The following is a 16,671-nucleotide window of genomic DNA, read 5'->3' as shown; positions in this document are numbered from 1 at the left end:
AACAATTGTCAACTTTCCGCACTTGATACACAATATACTATTATTATAGTGTTTGGAAAGCTCTCAAAAAATGTTTTATCTGATGACCTTGACTTTGACCTAGAGAACTTTGAAGGTCATTTGAAGGTCAACTTTATTTTTTTAAATGGAACACCCTACTTTTTATTACATATTCTTGTAGTTGATGAACTACAGTTCATCAACTACAAGAATATGTAATAAAAAATAGGGTAAAAAAAGTTGACCAAATGACCTTCAAATTTGACCTCCAGATCAAAGTTAAGGTCATCATCAGACGAAACATTTTTTCGTATCTTTTAGACTTTTCGAGATGTTTCGATGCCAAAGGGACCTATTTATTATTGTAAAAATATTAAAGCTCTTTTAAAGTCAAGTAAAGGATATACCGTACCGATTCTACTTAACAAAGTCCAGTCATCCTGCAAAAATGCCCCATAATGACCACGTTTTGCAATGGCTTGTGGACAACCGATATTGATGTCCACTGCATCGCAGTATGGTTCAGCCAAACATGCAGCTTCTAATAATATATCTGGATCATTTCCACAAAGCTGAAGGAAAAAGTGTAAAATAAAAATTAAAAATATATACAAAAATTCAAAATAAAAAAAACATTTTCTTTTTTCCTCTACTCTCTCTTCAATATTTAACTAACATCCTCTATTTGCTCTAAACATTTCTGTATATAAATATATATTTAAAAAATATAGTTACGTTATTATTCATTCATTGATAAACTATAAATATATTTATTCACAGAATCGGTAAAATATAATTTCATATTTATGCTTTAAATTTCAATAAATGTAGTGAAACGTAGTGTACTTCATATCTAATAAAGACGAATAATATTAATAAGAGCCAGTATGGTCGAACTCTAATCATTAATTTCCTTATTATTTTTTAAATTCTCTCTGGCGAAGAATACAAATCTATTATTTAATAAATGTATTGAAGTAAATTAAAGTAAATCAAAAAATGTATCTATATATATAAGCACCGTCCGTCTGTCTGTCTGTCTGTCTGTCTGTACCCGAACTACTTCCGCATTTGTGGACCGATTGTCTCGAAATTGGTACCAAAATGTTGCAAATTTTTCGGGGGTGGCTGCTGTGGGTTTTTTTTTTTAATTTTTTAATTTTTATTTTTTTTCCTCAGAGGAGGGTATGTTTTTGCAAAAAAAATTTTTTTTGCAATATTTCTGAACACATGGTATCAAAATGTTGCAAAATTTTTGGAGATAGCGACGATACGGTTTTTTTAAGTGTTACACTTCCACCCACTCACCCACCCACGCATTTACCCACATGCATGCGCATTTATGGACCAATTTTCACGAAATTAGTACCAAAATGTTGCAAATTTTTCTGAGGAAACTGCTGTGTGGGTTTTTTAAGTTTACGCCTCCACCCACGCACCCACCCGCGCAATCGCATACTTATGAACCGATTTTTTTTAAATCGGTACCAAATTGTTGCAAATTTTTTGGAGATGGCGACGATGCGGTTTTTTCAAGTGTTACACCTCCACCCACGCACCCACCCACGCGTATGCGCATTTATGGACCAATTTTCACGAAATTGGTACAAAAATGTTGTAAATTTTTCTGAGAAAGCTGCTGTGTGGGTTTTTTAAGTTTACGCCCCCACCCACGCATCCACCCACGCAATCGCATATTTATGAACGGATTTTTGTAAAAATTGGTACCAAAATGTTGCAAATTTTTTGGAGATGGCGACGATGTGGTTTTTTCAAGTGTTACACCTCCACCCACGCATTCACCCACCGCATGCGCATTTATGGACCAATTTTCACGAAATTGGTACAAAAATGTTGCAAATTTTTCTGAGAAAGCTGCTGTGTGGTTCTTTTAAGTTTTATCCCACCCATGCATCCACCCACGCATTCAAACATTTATTCACAGACTTTTTCGAAATTTGTATTCAAATTTTGTCCGGGATGGCTACTATATGATTTTAACAAATTTTTATCACTTTATTTATCCACCCACGCACCCACCCACGTATCCACGCACCCATGTGCATACGCATTTATTGACTTGATCACAGATTTTATGATTGAGGACTTTGTAAATAATAATGTTGTAAATCCCGAAAATATGGCGTTAAACCATATACAACAAATTCTGATAAATAATGGAAGTAGTTGTGAGAAATTTCAATTACCAAATCCAACTGAAATAAATATTTACGAAACAGAGTATAATGTAGATGAAGAAAAAATACGTGGTGATTATTTATTATCTACACTAAATGATGAACAAAAATACGTGTATGATATAGTAATGCGAGCAATTAAAAATGAAAATGAACTTAAGCGTTTGTTTTTTATTGACGGGTTTGCAGGAAGTGGTAAAACCTATTTATTTAACACATTTCTAAGTGTTATTCGAGGAAGAAATGAAATAGTTCTTCCATGTGCTTCAACTGGAATTGCAGCCACACTTCTGAAAGGAGGAAGAACTTATCATTCTCTGTTTAAGCTTACAATTCCAATTGATGATGCAGCTAAATCAAATATTAGAGGAAATTCTCAAGCTGCACGAGAATTGATCAATGCAAAATTAATCATATGGGATGAAGTGAGCATGACTGTTGGACATGCCTTAACAGCAGTTGATAAACTTTTAAAGGATTTAATGAAGAATGATCAACCATTTGGAGGAAAAGTAATTTTATTTGCAGGAGATTTCAGACAAAATCTTCCAGTAGTACCTCATTTACACAAAACAGCGATAATTGAATCGACTGTAAAATACAACCCTATATGGAGGAATGTAATTAAGGTTAAATTACAGCAAAATATGAGAACTGCGGAAGAAAAAGAATTTGCAAATTGGTTAATGCAACTCGGAGATGGTAAATTATCAAATACAGATGGACTAAATCTAGACACGATTGAAATTCCACATGATTTTATATCAAAAGAATCTCTTATTAATGAGATTTTTGGTGATAGAATTACCATGAAAAGGATTAGAGAAAATCAAGATCGAACGATTCTTTGTCCTAAAAATGAGGATACTTTCAAAATTAATGATGAAATTCTTTGTCTAATGGAAGGAGAAGAAAAGGAGTATCTCTCTATTGACTGTATTGTAAGTGATGATCCACAGGAGCAATTAAATTTTCCAACTGAGTTTCTAAATTCACTGACACCTTCTGGAATGCCAGTTCATCGGCTTAAAATAAAAGTTGGTGCTACAGTAATCTTATTAAGAAATTTAAATACTAAAAAAGGACTTTGTAATGGTACAAGATTTATTATAACTAATTTGAAAAATAATATAATTTATGTAGAAGTTATAACAGGTCCTGCTCGAGGACAAATTGTTATGATTCTGAGGATAGATTTAATTACAAATGATTTGGAACTGCCATTTAAGTTTAAACGAAGACAGTTTCCTATTCGAGTGTCATTTGCTATGACAATAAATAAATCACAAGGACAAAGTTTAGAAAAAATTGGAATTTATTTGCCACATCCTGTATTTGCTCATGGTCAACTTTATGTGGCATTTTCTAGAGCAACAAAAAGAGAAAGTGTAAAAATTAAAATTGATGAATGTAGCAATCAAGGACATTTAATTGAAAAAAGTGAAAAATGTTTTACAAAAAATGTAATATACAGGGAAATTTTGTAAATTGAAGAATTATGACATTGTATGAGAGCTAATAATAGCGGGTTAGCGGTGGGTACATTAGAAATAAAAAAAATTGAGTAAAATGTAAAAAAGGATATAATAATTAAGTAATGAAAAAAATATTTAAAGTATATATTAACTAAAATAATGTTTTATATTTAAAAAATATGAAATTGTGTGGAAATTAAAATAAACAAGAAAATAAAAATAAAAATATATAATAAATATTTAAATTATGCAAAACGCGGTGTAAAATAAAATATCTGGGAGAAAGAAATAGATAACATAGTAATCATCCAAAAAAAATTTATTTATTTTGATATAAATTTCGTGAAAGTCGGACAACAAATGTGGAAATAGTTCGCGGTAATACAAAAAAAGAATTAATTTTTTGTGTTAAAATGGATTTAATATAGGCTATATGAGGACCGCGCGAAACGCGGTCCGAATAGAAAGGCTTTGAGGACCGCGCGAAGCGCGGTCCGAAAAGCTAGTATATATATATATATATATATATATATATATATATATATATAAATATATATATATGTATATATATATATATATATATATATATATATATATATATACATTTTTTGATTTACTTTAATTTACTTCAATACATTTATTAAATAATAGATTTGTATTCTTCGCCAGAGAGAATTTAAAAAATAATAAGGAAATTAATGATTAGAGTTCGACCATACTGGCTCTTATTAATATTATATATATATATATATATATATATATATATATATATATATAATATATATGTATGTATGTACACGCGCACGCACGCACGCACGCACACACACAAGAAGTTTTTAGATTCTCAGGATGTCCATCCAAAAGAATTTATTCATTTTAGACAAAAATAATCGCAATATTTCTGAGTACATATTTGATTAAACAATTTTTATAAATTATATAGTACTAAAAGATATTTATAAAAAATTCTCCTTCTGTATGTTTAGAAAAAAAATGCTAAGTGATCACGATGACACCTATAAAAAAAATTACAAAATAATTCGAAGTCCCGGAAGAAAATATAAAGAAGCAAAGAGAGAGAATAATGTAGAAAAAGGAGTATTGCAATAAATATAATAATAATAATTTTAATGGGAGATGCTCCTATCAGAAAAAAGCGCCTTGTAAACCCTTAAGGGATACACAATACACTTTTAATTTAATATAACTATAATTTTATAATCAGAGTTGGATAATAATTAGTTAATTAGTTGAAAGTTAAAAAAAGTTAATAACTTTTAACTTAGCTTATTGTTAATTAATTTAAAATGTATTCATTTTTAACAGAACCGGAACTAAGATATGTGATGAACAAAGCACTTGCCTCATGTAAAAAATTTGAAGGGGTGCAAAATTGCAAAAATTAATATTATTTTTTATTATATTTTACATGCCGTAAAAGAAATATTTTTTGTTATTATAAGGGGCGCATTTTTCTTTTGCCTCGGGCGCAGAAATGTCTAGTTCCGGCTTTGAATTTTAACTTCAACTAGTTATCTTTTCCTAAGTTAAATTTTTTATTTCCTGAATACCATTATTGTATTTTAAAAGTTATAAATATATTATTTTTAAGAAGAATAAATTAGTAGTCTAAAAATTACAATTTTATAAGATATAAACATGTATAAAATCACTATGCTCGTATAAATATAAATTAAATTAAAAAAGGTTAATAAATAAAACCAAAGTCAACCTCATAAAAGAAGATGAAAATAATAAATTTATCGTGATTCCATATATTGAAGGAATATCGGAATTAATTGCATCTTCAATTTAAAAAATCTAACATAAAAATAAGATACAGATGCATAAAAAGGTTGAACAGTTTCATTAAACTTCAAAAAGATAAAAATGAACAATTTAATAACTCTAATGTAATATATAAAATTAATTTTAGAGATTGTAAAGCTACATACATTGGACAAACGAAAAGGAAACTTTGCACTCGTCTTAAAAAAGCGTAGGAATAAAATTGTCAGACACAGCAAAACTATCAGTGATCTCGGAACATATGTTAAACTTTTCACATTCTTTCAATTGGGAAAATTCAAAAATTTTAGATTATGAAAGTAATTATCAAAAAAGATTAATATCAGAAATGTTACATATCAAGGAACATATAAATAGTATTAATTTAAAAAAAGATATTGAGTCATTGGAAAGTTGTTATTTTGATGTCCTAGAAAAATTATCGGTGACATGATAGGGTTTATCTTTTGTGCTAATTTATTATTATATTAGTATCATTTGAGGTGATCAAAACAACACATCAAGAACATATGTATAAAAAGAATAATAGTATTTCGCTGCAAGACAAATTATATTCCGAAAGCTAAAATAAGTACGTAAGTTTTTGTTTTTATGATATATTTTATGATAGTTACTTATGGCTAATTATTTAATAACGAGTAACTATTATTGACTTCTAATCACATAAAAAAATTCAAAAGAAAATGATGGACAACGTAATAATAATATGTGACCACGCCAGCTCTTTAATATTATTGTAAAACTTAAACTGATTATTATAAAATTTCAATAGAGATGTTAATATTGTAAGCGAGAGTTCAAATGATTAGCAATCTGCGTTAATTGGTTTTAGCCATTGATAGAAAATATAACGTTTTAACCGAATCCGAGACTAAATGTAAAAATTTTATTTTGTTATCTAACAACAATTTATCATATTGAGAAGGACTGCCATGCAGTCGAAACATTTATGTATATTACGATTAATATTAATTTGATTTAAGTTTTTAGTCTCAATAAATGTTTTAACATTTTAACAATTTGACACTGTAATTGTTATTGCTCGTTTTAGTTGGCCTTGGTTTTATTTATTAACCTTTTTTAATTTAATATTATTTTTAAATTGAAGTATTATTAATTGTTATGTTTATTTGTCATCAATTGTAATGAGCAAAAAATATATTTCTATATAAAAATCAATTTCTTTGTTATTATAAATATTTTAAAAGAATTAATAAATAAAATTCTAATTTAATATAATGTTTTTAAAAATTAACTTTTGATTTAACTTCAATTAATTTAATCTTAACTTTAACGTGTCTGTGAAGTTAGCATGACGTTATACGAATTTAAAAAAGAATACTAAAAGTTCTAGTAGCACTTTTCATAGTTCTATAGTTCCTGATAAAAATTAACAAGAGTTCCGCATTTCTTATATTAAAAAATCAAAATTGAACAAATGTGCTAACTACGCGAATCTAGCACGACATTTTCCCTCTAAAGTACTAAAACACGTTGATAATATTATTTTTGACAAGAGTTCCCGATAATTCTCTTCAAATTCAGCTTATATATGCAATTTCACATCAATATTCATTAATTAACTATTTATAATCCATTTTAAATAATTACGTCCAGCACGACATTTAGTGAAAACTAACTTTAACTTAACTCAGTTGAAAAAATCATCAATTTACCCAACTCTGTTTATAATTAACACCAATGTTATGATTTTAAAATTAGCTATATAAAGATGAGATAAAAATATGTAAGTGCATCTTAGATAAGAGAGAGATGAAGATGATTTTGATTTAAATATATCTAGATAAAAGATAAAATTATATAGCGATTTATTTACATAATTTTCTAGATAATTTTTAAGAGTGCTTATGCAAACATAGTTATAAAAAAATGTAAATTATAAAAGGGATATAAAAATATATATGTATTTATATTTTTATTTATAAGTTTTTATCGCTTACTACTTAAATTCTACTGTGTAAGTATTTTTATATGCTACTATTTTAAACCAAAATTATCTGAAAATTATTTTAGAAAATTTAGTAAAAATAATACTTTTTTCATCTAATTGTAAGATGCAGATTGCAGATATAGATAATACATATTTTTATTATCTATATAAAAATAAGGCAATGGCAAAATTTAATTTAGATAATCATCTATATAATTTTATTTGGATAACAGCAAACACTGATTAACACAAACCTGTACGATCAGCGGCCGGTCCTCGCTGGTGCTGGTAAGGGCCTCCCGTCTATATTTAGGATCTCGGCAAAACACATTGGAGTGCAGCATCGGCGTGTAACAAAGCTGGGCACCGTGTCTCCTGCTAAGCAATCTCCATGCTAATTCACTTGCATCCACCATCGGCGCTAATATGCAACGCGGCGAACCCAGATCTTCCCAAATGTTAGTCTTCTTCGAGAAGGTATCCCCGTTTTCAGGCGATTCCGTGATCTCAGACATTTTATCTTATCAGAAATTTTAAAAATTAAGCGATTAAATAGCGAATAAAAATAAAATAAAATAAAAAATCCAATATTATTCATTGTTCAATGAACATTTCGATATTTTATTTCTTTTATTTAATATGTCATATTTTGTCATATTTAGGAAATTGAAGAAAATAATACTGAAATATTTAATTGTATATATATTATTAACGCTCAGTTACCTCTCTGGGTCACGTTAACCAATATCAAAAATGATTTTTTCGAAATTTTAGAAGATCACTTTTCATTTTTTCTCAAATATCTCGAGTCGTAGAAATCTGATGACATTTGTACCGATATATTCTTTTTTCTTACTGTCTGGCGTATCGATTGAAAAAAAATACTTCAAAATAGTTTTATTAGATCCAGAAATATAAACAAAAGAAGACTCTGGATTACTTTAACCCATGAGTGGTAAAATAGGATAGCCAAAAATGAGTGGTAACTGAGGGTTAACATTTATTTAATTTTATATATTTAATCATAAAAATAATATTATTAATATAGTATCTCACACATGTATTCCAAATAAAAATTATTATATACAATATATACATTAATAACAATTTTTATACGTTTATAAATTTTATATAAAATACAATATATATAAATATAAAATATAAAAAAGTAGAAAAATTCTTTTTAAAAGTGACATATGTAAAAATGTATTATAGGAAAGAAAATAAAAGAAAGAGGAGAGAGAGAAAAAATTAAAGATAATTATTATTATTATCATTATTATTTATAATTATAACCATACATTAAATTTTCATAATAATAATATTATAGGTTTATCCTTTTATATATAAATCTTTATAATACAAATGATATAATTTATTCTTTTTGGACATATATGTATAGTTGCAGACTTAATTTAAATAAAAAAGATCTTAAATTACAAAAATTAGTGAGATCTTTTATTGCATATTTCTTTACATTATTTAGATATTAATCTCTTAACGCACGTGCAAGCTCAATAAATGAATTCGAGCAGCGTTTTATTTTATATTATCATGAAGAAAATGATTTTTTTCCATTTTATTGCAAAAAAACTGTGTATTAAAAGATTAATATCCGTATATTAATATAAATACGAAAGCAATTATTAACATTTTAGTACATTTCCATAAATTGTAAAAAATATAAAATATATAAATTATTTAATATATTTTATATGTGAATTTATATTATATACATATATAATTTTGAATAAATTTCTTGAGAGAAAATGACAAACTTGTAATAATTTGTAATAATAATGCAAATTTACTGCATTTTAATAAACAAATTATTTCTAGAATACAACAATGCACAGATAAATGTGTATTTGATGAAATAATAAAGGAAAAGGCCAACGGATGTGCAATATAATAAATATTTCATTTATCAAGATATCTACTCAAATCTTATTAAAGAAACCTGAGAAAACTACTACTGCTGCGAAAAAATGTAACTGCTAGTTGTAAGTTACATATTTTTTCTTAAAAACAACTGTTTTTTTTTACATTAATCGATTCATCTCATTTTTCTGTGTATAAAAATATTGAAGTAAGATTATCGGAAAATGAATATTTTACGAGATTTTTTTTTAATATATATATAATATATAATATATATATATACATATATATATATATATATATATATATATATATATATATATATATACACAGGGTAGGCCATTTTAATCTTTCCACTAAAATTTCTCAAAATCCAAAAATTTAAGACAAAAATGTTTCAGATAAAAGTTGTATGGTTTCAAGGGGGACATGAGATGGTGTCATTGATTTGACCTTGAATAGCCATTTGAAGGTTACGTAAAGGTCAACTTCAATTTCTTAAATGGAACACTATATTTTTTCTTGCATACTTTTGTAGCTGACTTCGAGATCTTTCCAAAACACTACAATAAAATATTTTTTCATGAAGTATTTTTCGAGTTATTAAGGCTGCAAATTTGCAGTATTTTGAAATAAAATACAAAATATCTTGGGAAATATTCATTTTTCGATTATCATACCTTAATACTTTTATGCACAGAATAATGAGACGAATCAATTGGTGTAAAGAAAACACATAGTTGTCTTAAAGAAAAATTATCTAACTGCTTATTGCAATTTTCATATTTTTTTTTAAAGGTAACTATGTGTTTTCTTTACATCAACTGATTTATCTCATTATTCTGTGCATAAAAGTATTAAGGTATGATAATCGAAAAATGAATATTTCCCAAGATATTTTGTATTTTATGTCAAAATACTGCAAATTTGCAGCCTTAATAACTCGAAAAATACTTCATGAAAAAATATTTTATTGTAGTGTTTTGGAAAGATCTCGAAGTCAGCTACAAAAGTATGCAAGAAAAAATATAGTGTTCCATTTAAGAAATTGAAGTTGACCTTCACGTAACCTTCAAATGGCTATTCAAGGTCAAATCAATGACACCATCTCATGTCCCCCTTGAAACCATACAACTTTTATCTGAAACATTTTTGTCTTAAATTTTTGGATTTTGAGAAATTTTAGTGGAAAGATTAAAATGGCCTACCCTGTATATATATATATACCAATATATATATAATATTTCATATTTATAGTTTATGTAAAGTTGTCAAACTAAAGTATGAAATATCTTGTAAACTATTCACTTTTTAATCATTCTACCATTATAGTTTTGTGACAAAATATTGTGAGGAATCAATTTATGTAAAAAAAATGGTAGTTTTATTTAAGAAATTAAAGAACCTTTACATGACTTCTAAACAACTAGCCGTCAAGGTCAAATCATTGTAAAAATAAAATAGAACATCCTGTATATGTTTACTAACTTTTAATCAATCAACGATTATCAAGATTAAAATTTTAAGAAAAAAATTCTTCAAGTTTCAACAAAATTCCATGAGAATTCCCAGACTTTTCAGGATAAAAAAAATCCCTGACAATCTCGGAGTTTTTCGAGAGAGTAGACACCTTGTTTTTGAATGAATAAATCATACGTGAACACAATTTTTGAATTCTTTAAAATTTAAAACAATGAAAAATATACTAAAAAGATACAGGATGGTTCAAAAGTCCGGCAACGGCCAATTATCTCCGAAAATAGTGATCTCATGAAAAACTGTTAAATACAAAATTTATACAAAAGGTGTATATAATTTGCAACATTTTAAAAGCATTTTATATCAAAAAATTGTTAACTTTAAACCTTTATAATTCAAAAAGTACTTAATGAAAACAGGTTTTATTATAGCGTTTTGGAAAGATCTCGAGATAAGCTATAAGAATATGCAATAAAAAATAGGGATTCCGCTTAAAAAATTAAGTTGACCTTGAAATGACCTCTAAATTTGACCCTTTGGTCAAATTCAAGGTCACCATCAAGTGCTTTATTTTGAGCCCTATACTTTTGTATTTAACATGTTTAAGACGACTATTTTTGGAAATAGTTGGCCGTTGCCGGAGTTTTAAACCGCCTTGGTATATCTTAATAGCCTCTCTTTCGAATTGTATACTTCTTTAAAAAAAGGCAAAACACTTCCACAAAAGACACCTCGGGTAAACTAGAACCGCAAACAACAAAGTTATTCGCGCAATGGCGGGAAGGCGAAAGCAGAACCAGACCGCAATGGCGACCTGGGTGTAGCCGGTTTCGAGAATTCCGACTCCGGGATCGGTGACAATTGGGCTGTCTGTGTGACGTAAGAACCGAGCTTGAAGCGCGGCCTCTTCCTCGAAAAGTTCGCGCCACGCCGGCTACCTAGGTAGGCCTGGTTCCGTTTAGGCATCACGGAGGGCGGTATCGGTTCCAAGACGGAGATGTCCCCGGTGCTCGAAAGCACCTTCCTAATCTTGTGGACGGTACGCGGAAGATCCAGAGCCGGTAATCTCGCCGGTGGATGTGGATGATCCAAAGATGACAGCGGCAACGGTGGTGGCGATGGCGACGGCGACGACGGTGTCGTCAGCTCCGCCACCAGAGTCTCGATGATCCGATTCTGATGCTCGGTGATCGCGGGCGGGATACCCGGAGGGCTACCGGGGATTATCTTGTTGCTGCAAGACCGGGTAAAGGTCGAGGTCGTTGCCTTCGACCTGGAGCCCTTCTTCAACCGAGCTTGCAGAAACGTCTGGATCCTCCTCATCATCCCGCAGGTACGTTTTGTGGACTCCAGACGGTGTCCGCTCGCGCGACGGTGCTTCTGGGTCTTCCCAGTTCCGTGCTTGCCCTCGGAATAGTTCACGATGGAGAAGCAGCAGGACACCGGCGAGGGTGTGGAGGACGACTTGATGTCCGGAGAGTCCCCATGATTCTCCAACTCTATCGTGTTGGACCGCGAAGCGGAGACCTTGATGGAGGTTTCGATGGTACGGGAGTCGTACGAGAAACAGAGATGGAAATTCCGGCCCTTCGTCGAGGACGCGACTGTTCTCGACGCACCCTCGTCGCTCGCCTCTACGTCGCCTCTGCGCGTTTCCTCGTGCGTCGAGGACATGTACACGTCCGTCGTGGCCGTCATCATCGTCGTACCGTCCTTGAACAGGGAACCGTTCTTGCAGAAGCGAGAATAGAGACTCCGCGTGCCAACCTGGTCGATATTCTCTCTGTCCCCGGTGTCGCAGCAAGACTCCCCGCACGGATTACCGGGGGAACTCATCCTGGAACCAGCTGTGACCCCGGCGGAGCTCTTTTCCCGTTTCCTACGTACGTATTCGTAGGTTGTGAGCCCCAGACAGGCGATGTAGCCATGGAAAAAGCAGAGATGTATGAGCAAAATGGCTGCCACCGCCGAGAGAGCGCCGATGAGAGTGATGAGAACGAAGGAGCCGGTGCCGGGCACCGGCACCGACGGACTCGTGGCGTTGTTCATGCTCGTGTCGTTGCTGCTACTACTATCCCAATATCCATCGTCATTCGAATTGGCGTTCGAATACGCGTTGAGTACCAGCTCGCCCAGGGCGAGCGCGGTGACCGCGAGAGCGATGATGAGAGTCGAGGTCAGACAAGCGAGGAAGGCCGGGTAATTACGGCCACCGATGCAGTTGTTCAGCCACTTGCAGTGGTGATCGAAACGGGGCACGCATTTGTTACAGATAGAGCAGTGCTTAGTGCACAGGCCGCGAATCGTGATGTTACACAGGTGGCACCGGCCGTTCTCGATCACATGCTGGTGCTTGCTGCGGTCGAATTCCGGGACCACCTGATTGGCCGGCCGCGCGCGTACCTCAGGATCGGCCGGGTCTAGCAGCAGCACCGTCAGGTGGGTCAGCGCGTGGACTAGGAATAGGGCAGTGAATAGCAACGAGAGGCCGAAGCGTAGGTCGGATAACAGCAACGGCGCCGTCAGCAACACGGTGAAGGTGCCGACAAACACGACGATCAGCAACAGCCAGCCGATCACCTGCTGAGGATGCAGCGGCAGCTGCAGACCGTGAACACGACGGAATCGTCTGTGTTCAGGCGGTAGATGCAATGCGTGCTCCTGCGAGGAATAGCAGCGGACAATCGCGCGCTTTGCACAGATCTTGTTTAGCATTCCCGTTCTCTTTTTCTGGGATTTTTATTTATTCCGGACGCATTTACGTTCAATATACGTAGCAATGGTATAATCATAATGAGTAGTTTTACTATTAGTTTCTGATGGCATCTGGATCACGATGATCCATTCTTCTTTTCGCTCTTGCAGTTGGCTAGATGTTTGGATTCAACTTAGAGCCTAGCACCATGCTTATTAGGTCCAGAATTCAATATATGTAGATGTGGTACGAGATTATATAATACCCTTGTCGTCGTTTTCGTTCTTATCCCTGCACATAACTCGATTCTTCACCAAAATCGAAAGTCATTGCAATAAAAACCTGTTATATTTGTGTAATACTGTTATATTTGATTTGATATTTTTGTCAATATTATCGTTTAATTATAATTTTGAAACTTTTCTGATTAAATATTATATTTAATTAATATCTAATGTTGTCAAAAAAAGATGATTTTATTGCCTATGGATTTAAAACTTGAATTTCCAGCGTAATAGACTGAACATTTTTTGCACTAACAATAAATCATTATATATATATTACTCAAAAAACGATAGTATTTAAAAAAAAAAAAATATATATATATATGCTATATTTAAGATTAACATGCTAAAATTTTATTTAAAATATACAGAATACACATTAAAAAGTACTCTCTCTACAAATCATACTGCACTTCTATGGATTTCTTCATTCATTACTCTAAGAAAGTGTTACATTTCTTCATTATTAATCATAATTTCAGTTTGGCTCTTCATGTTGGCTCCTATTCCATTTTTTCATCTTTTTCCATCCTTTGGTCTTCGGTAAACATTAACAATTCTTAGTCTAAACTTTCGAGTTCTAATCCCAGACATAAATCACTATATAATATAGGCTTATTTGTTTCAGGATAGCACCATTAATAATAGCGAGTTTCTGCATCCATGGTGTTTCTCGTCTCTAGCACCATAAGTTTCTTCTAGATATTTTCCCGTTTTCTTGTATATTATTTTCATCAGCACAACAAAATCATGGGCTATTTTGAATAAATTGCGCATACGCTAGACTTTTGATTCTGCTACAAGAAGGAAAAATATCGGGGTCCTCTACCGGAATTCGATCCCAGGACCTTCCTCTGACTCCAATCAGCACTCTGCCACTGACATTGAACCACTAAGCATCCCCATATCATCGCACTTTTTCTCCACACGCTTATAAACTGTGCATTCCCTCGCAAACCAAGCACTTTCGTCGTCCGTAAGGCTAACTGACGATAGACGACATTCTAGACGAATCGATAAGTTGTGGTTGCCGCGGAGACCGGTCCAGAGAGCCGCAACTTCGTCAATGATGACCCATGCACGCATGCGACGAAGCAATGTAAACACGCGCGCGCGCATAGACATCCTTGTTACAATATATTCGAAGTGATGGGTGTAAGATACATTTAAAATATATCTCGATACAGATCCCCAAGTAGCAAACTGACATACAATGTCAAAATGACGTCATTTTGTATCTGAAATAATTTTGAAGTATTCGAGTATCTGTAGCTACGTTACATTTTAATTTGTTTTTATACCAAAATACAGTTTTTCACATGTATATATATCCCAAGTATTAAAATAACATCATTAAATGTCAAAATGACGTAATTAAATGTTAAAATGACGCCATTAATGTTAAAATGACGTATGATTGCTACCTGATATATAGATACATGGGAAAAATGTATCTAGAACACAGATACAAATGCATAAATTAAAATGTAATATAAAAACATACTTAGATACTTTAAAAATGGAATAGGCTCAAAGTTAAATAAGAAACAACAAACAGTTACTGATTTGCAACCATTTTCAAACATGAAAAGCTCGAGCTTTAACGGTATAAAAAATCTTTAAGAAATCTTAGAGCTATTTTTATTATTACGTTTAATTTTTCAATCAATGATAAATTGCATTTATATTAAAGAGAATAAACTTGGAAACAAATATTGGTGGGTTTGTCCTATCAAATTACGAAAAGAGATAGTTTACATGATTTTCCGACTTTTGTGAAAGAGCTTAAAAATGATGTAAATTTCTCTTTTCTTTATACCCCAGAATACCATTAGAAACATATAACAATTTTTTAGACAAATTTTTTTTATTTCTAAACAGTTAAAAACAGTTTAAGAAAACCTTTAATTATAGAACAATATTTAATAACAATACTAAGGTATTTATTTAAATTTTTCAAAAAACTTTTTTACAATCTCTACAAAAAAAAATAAAAAATATTTTTTAGACTTTCAAAATTAAGTAACTTTTTTAATTTTCTGCCAAGAATGTTCTTTTTTTGTAAACTAATATATATTGTGTGAAAATCAAATTATTTATAAACATAATTAAATAATTTCCTTCATGTGCTTGTTCCTTATTATTATATTAATATTCTTATATTAACTTATTATATTAATATTCATAGTGTTTATGTTATTAGATATCATAAGTGAGCGCTTCACACACACAACAACATATCTTTTTTAGAAATATCTTTTTTCATAATATTTAATGTTAAATTTCTATCATTTTTATAAATTTTTAATGCATTGTGCATTAGATTATTTTGTTTCTTTGTTTTGAAATAAAATAATTCCTAATAATTTCTATATTTAATATATTTATTTCTGTTGCCAATATTTTCTCTATTGTGCACAGGATCTAAATTAGTAATATACAAATTAATAAAGAAAACATATAATAAATAAAATAAAAAATGTTCAATTTTTTTCTCTTGATAGTTATGGTATAAAATTTTATAATATAGAATATAATAAAAGTAAAAATAAATTATATAAGAAAACAGAAATCACATGTATGATGAATAATAAGTAAAAACAAAAGAAAAGCGGAGGTGTAGAAAAAACAAATAATAGGTTGCCACCATAAAAAAATTGTCACATGGTGCTAAATAATTTTCTATTAAATATAATTAAAAAAATATTGTACTCTGCAAAATCTTTCCATCTTACAATAAATTGCGATTTGATAATATAATTATGACAATATAACAATATAATTTTAATCAAACAAATTGAAATTAACAGATGCAAATGATGAAAGACACTAACCTCACTTTGTGTAATCCTATTTTTTCAGACGACAAATAGGATGAATCGCATAAATCCATTAATAT

At 31.0% G+C, this 16,671-nt stretch overlaps 2 protein-coding genes across 2 annotated transcripts in view; both read right to left on the bottom strand.

The window, feature by feature from the left end:
- Positions 1-16,671, bottom strand: part of Dus1 (Dihydrouridine synthase 1) — a 25,872-nt gene extending 9,201 nt beyond the window's left edge. The window contains exons 1-3 of the mRNA XM_029318876.2: positions 16,607-16,671; positions 7,688-7,953; positions 413-572 (exon numbers count right to left, since the gene is read on the bottom strand). Of these exons, the coding sequence (XP_029174709.1) occupies positions 413-572; positions 7,688-7,948 (421 nt within the window). The 5' untranslated portion in view covers positions 7,949-7,953; positions 16,607-16,671. The remainder of the gene's footprint in view (positions 1-412; positions 573-7,687; positions 7,954-16,606) is intronic.
- On the bottom strand, positions 10,253-16,666 carry LOC114943289 (uncharacterized). The gene is made up of 2 exons (XM_085483170.1): positions 16,607-16,666; positions 10,253-15,010 (listed from the first exon to the last, which is right to left on the bottom strand). Exon 2 carries the CDS (start codon positions 13,506-13,508, stop codon positions 11,556-11,558), a length of 1,953 nt encoding a protein of 650 aa, XP_085339296.1. The 5' UTR covers positions 13,509-15,010; positions 16,607-16,666; the 3' UTR covers positions 10,253-11,555.

This window comes from Nylanderia fulva, unplaced genomic scaffold, assembly GCF_048542155.1.
Source record: "Nylanderia fulva isolate GAGA-0341 unplaced genomic scaffold, ASM4854215v1 Scaffold231, whole genome shotgun sequence".
Taxonomy (NCBI): domain Eukaryota; kingdom Metazoa; phylum Arthropoda; class Insecta; order Hymenoptera; family Formicidae; genus Nylanderia; species Nylanderia fulva.
Note: the sequence above shows the minus strand (reverse complement) of the source record. Positions and strands in the feature narration are given on the sequence as shown.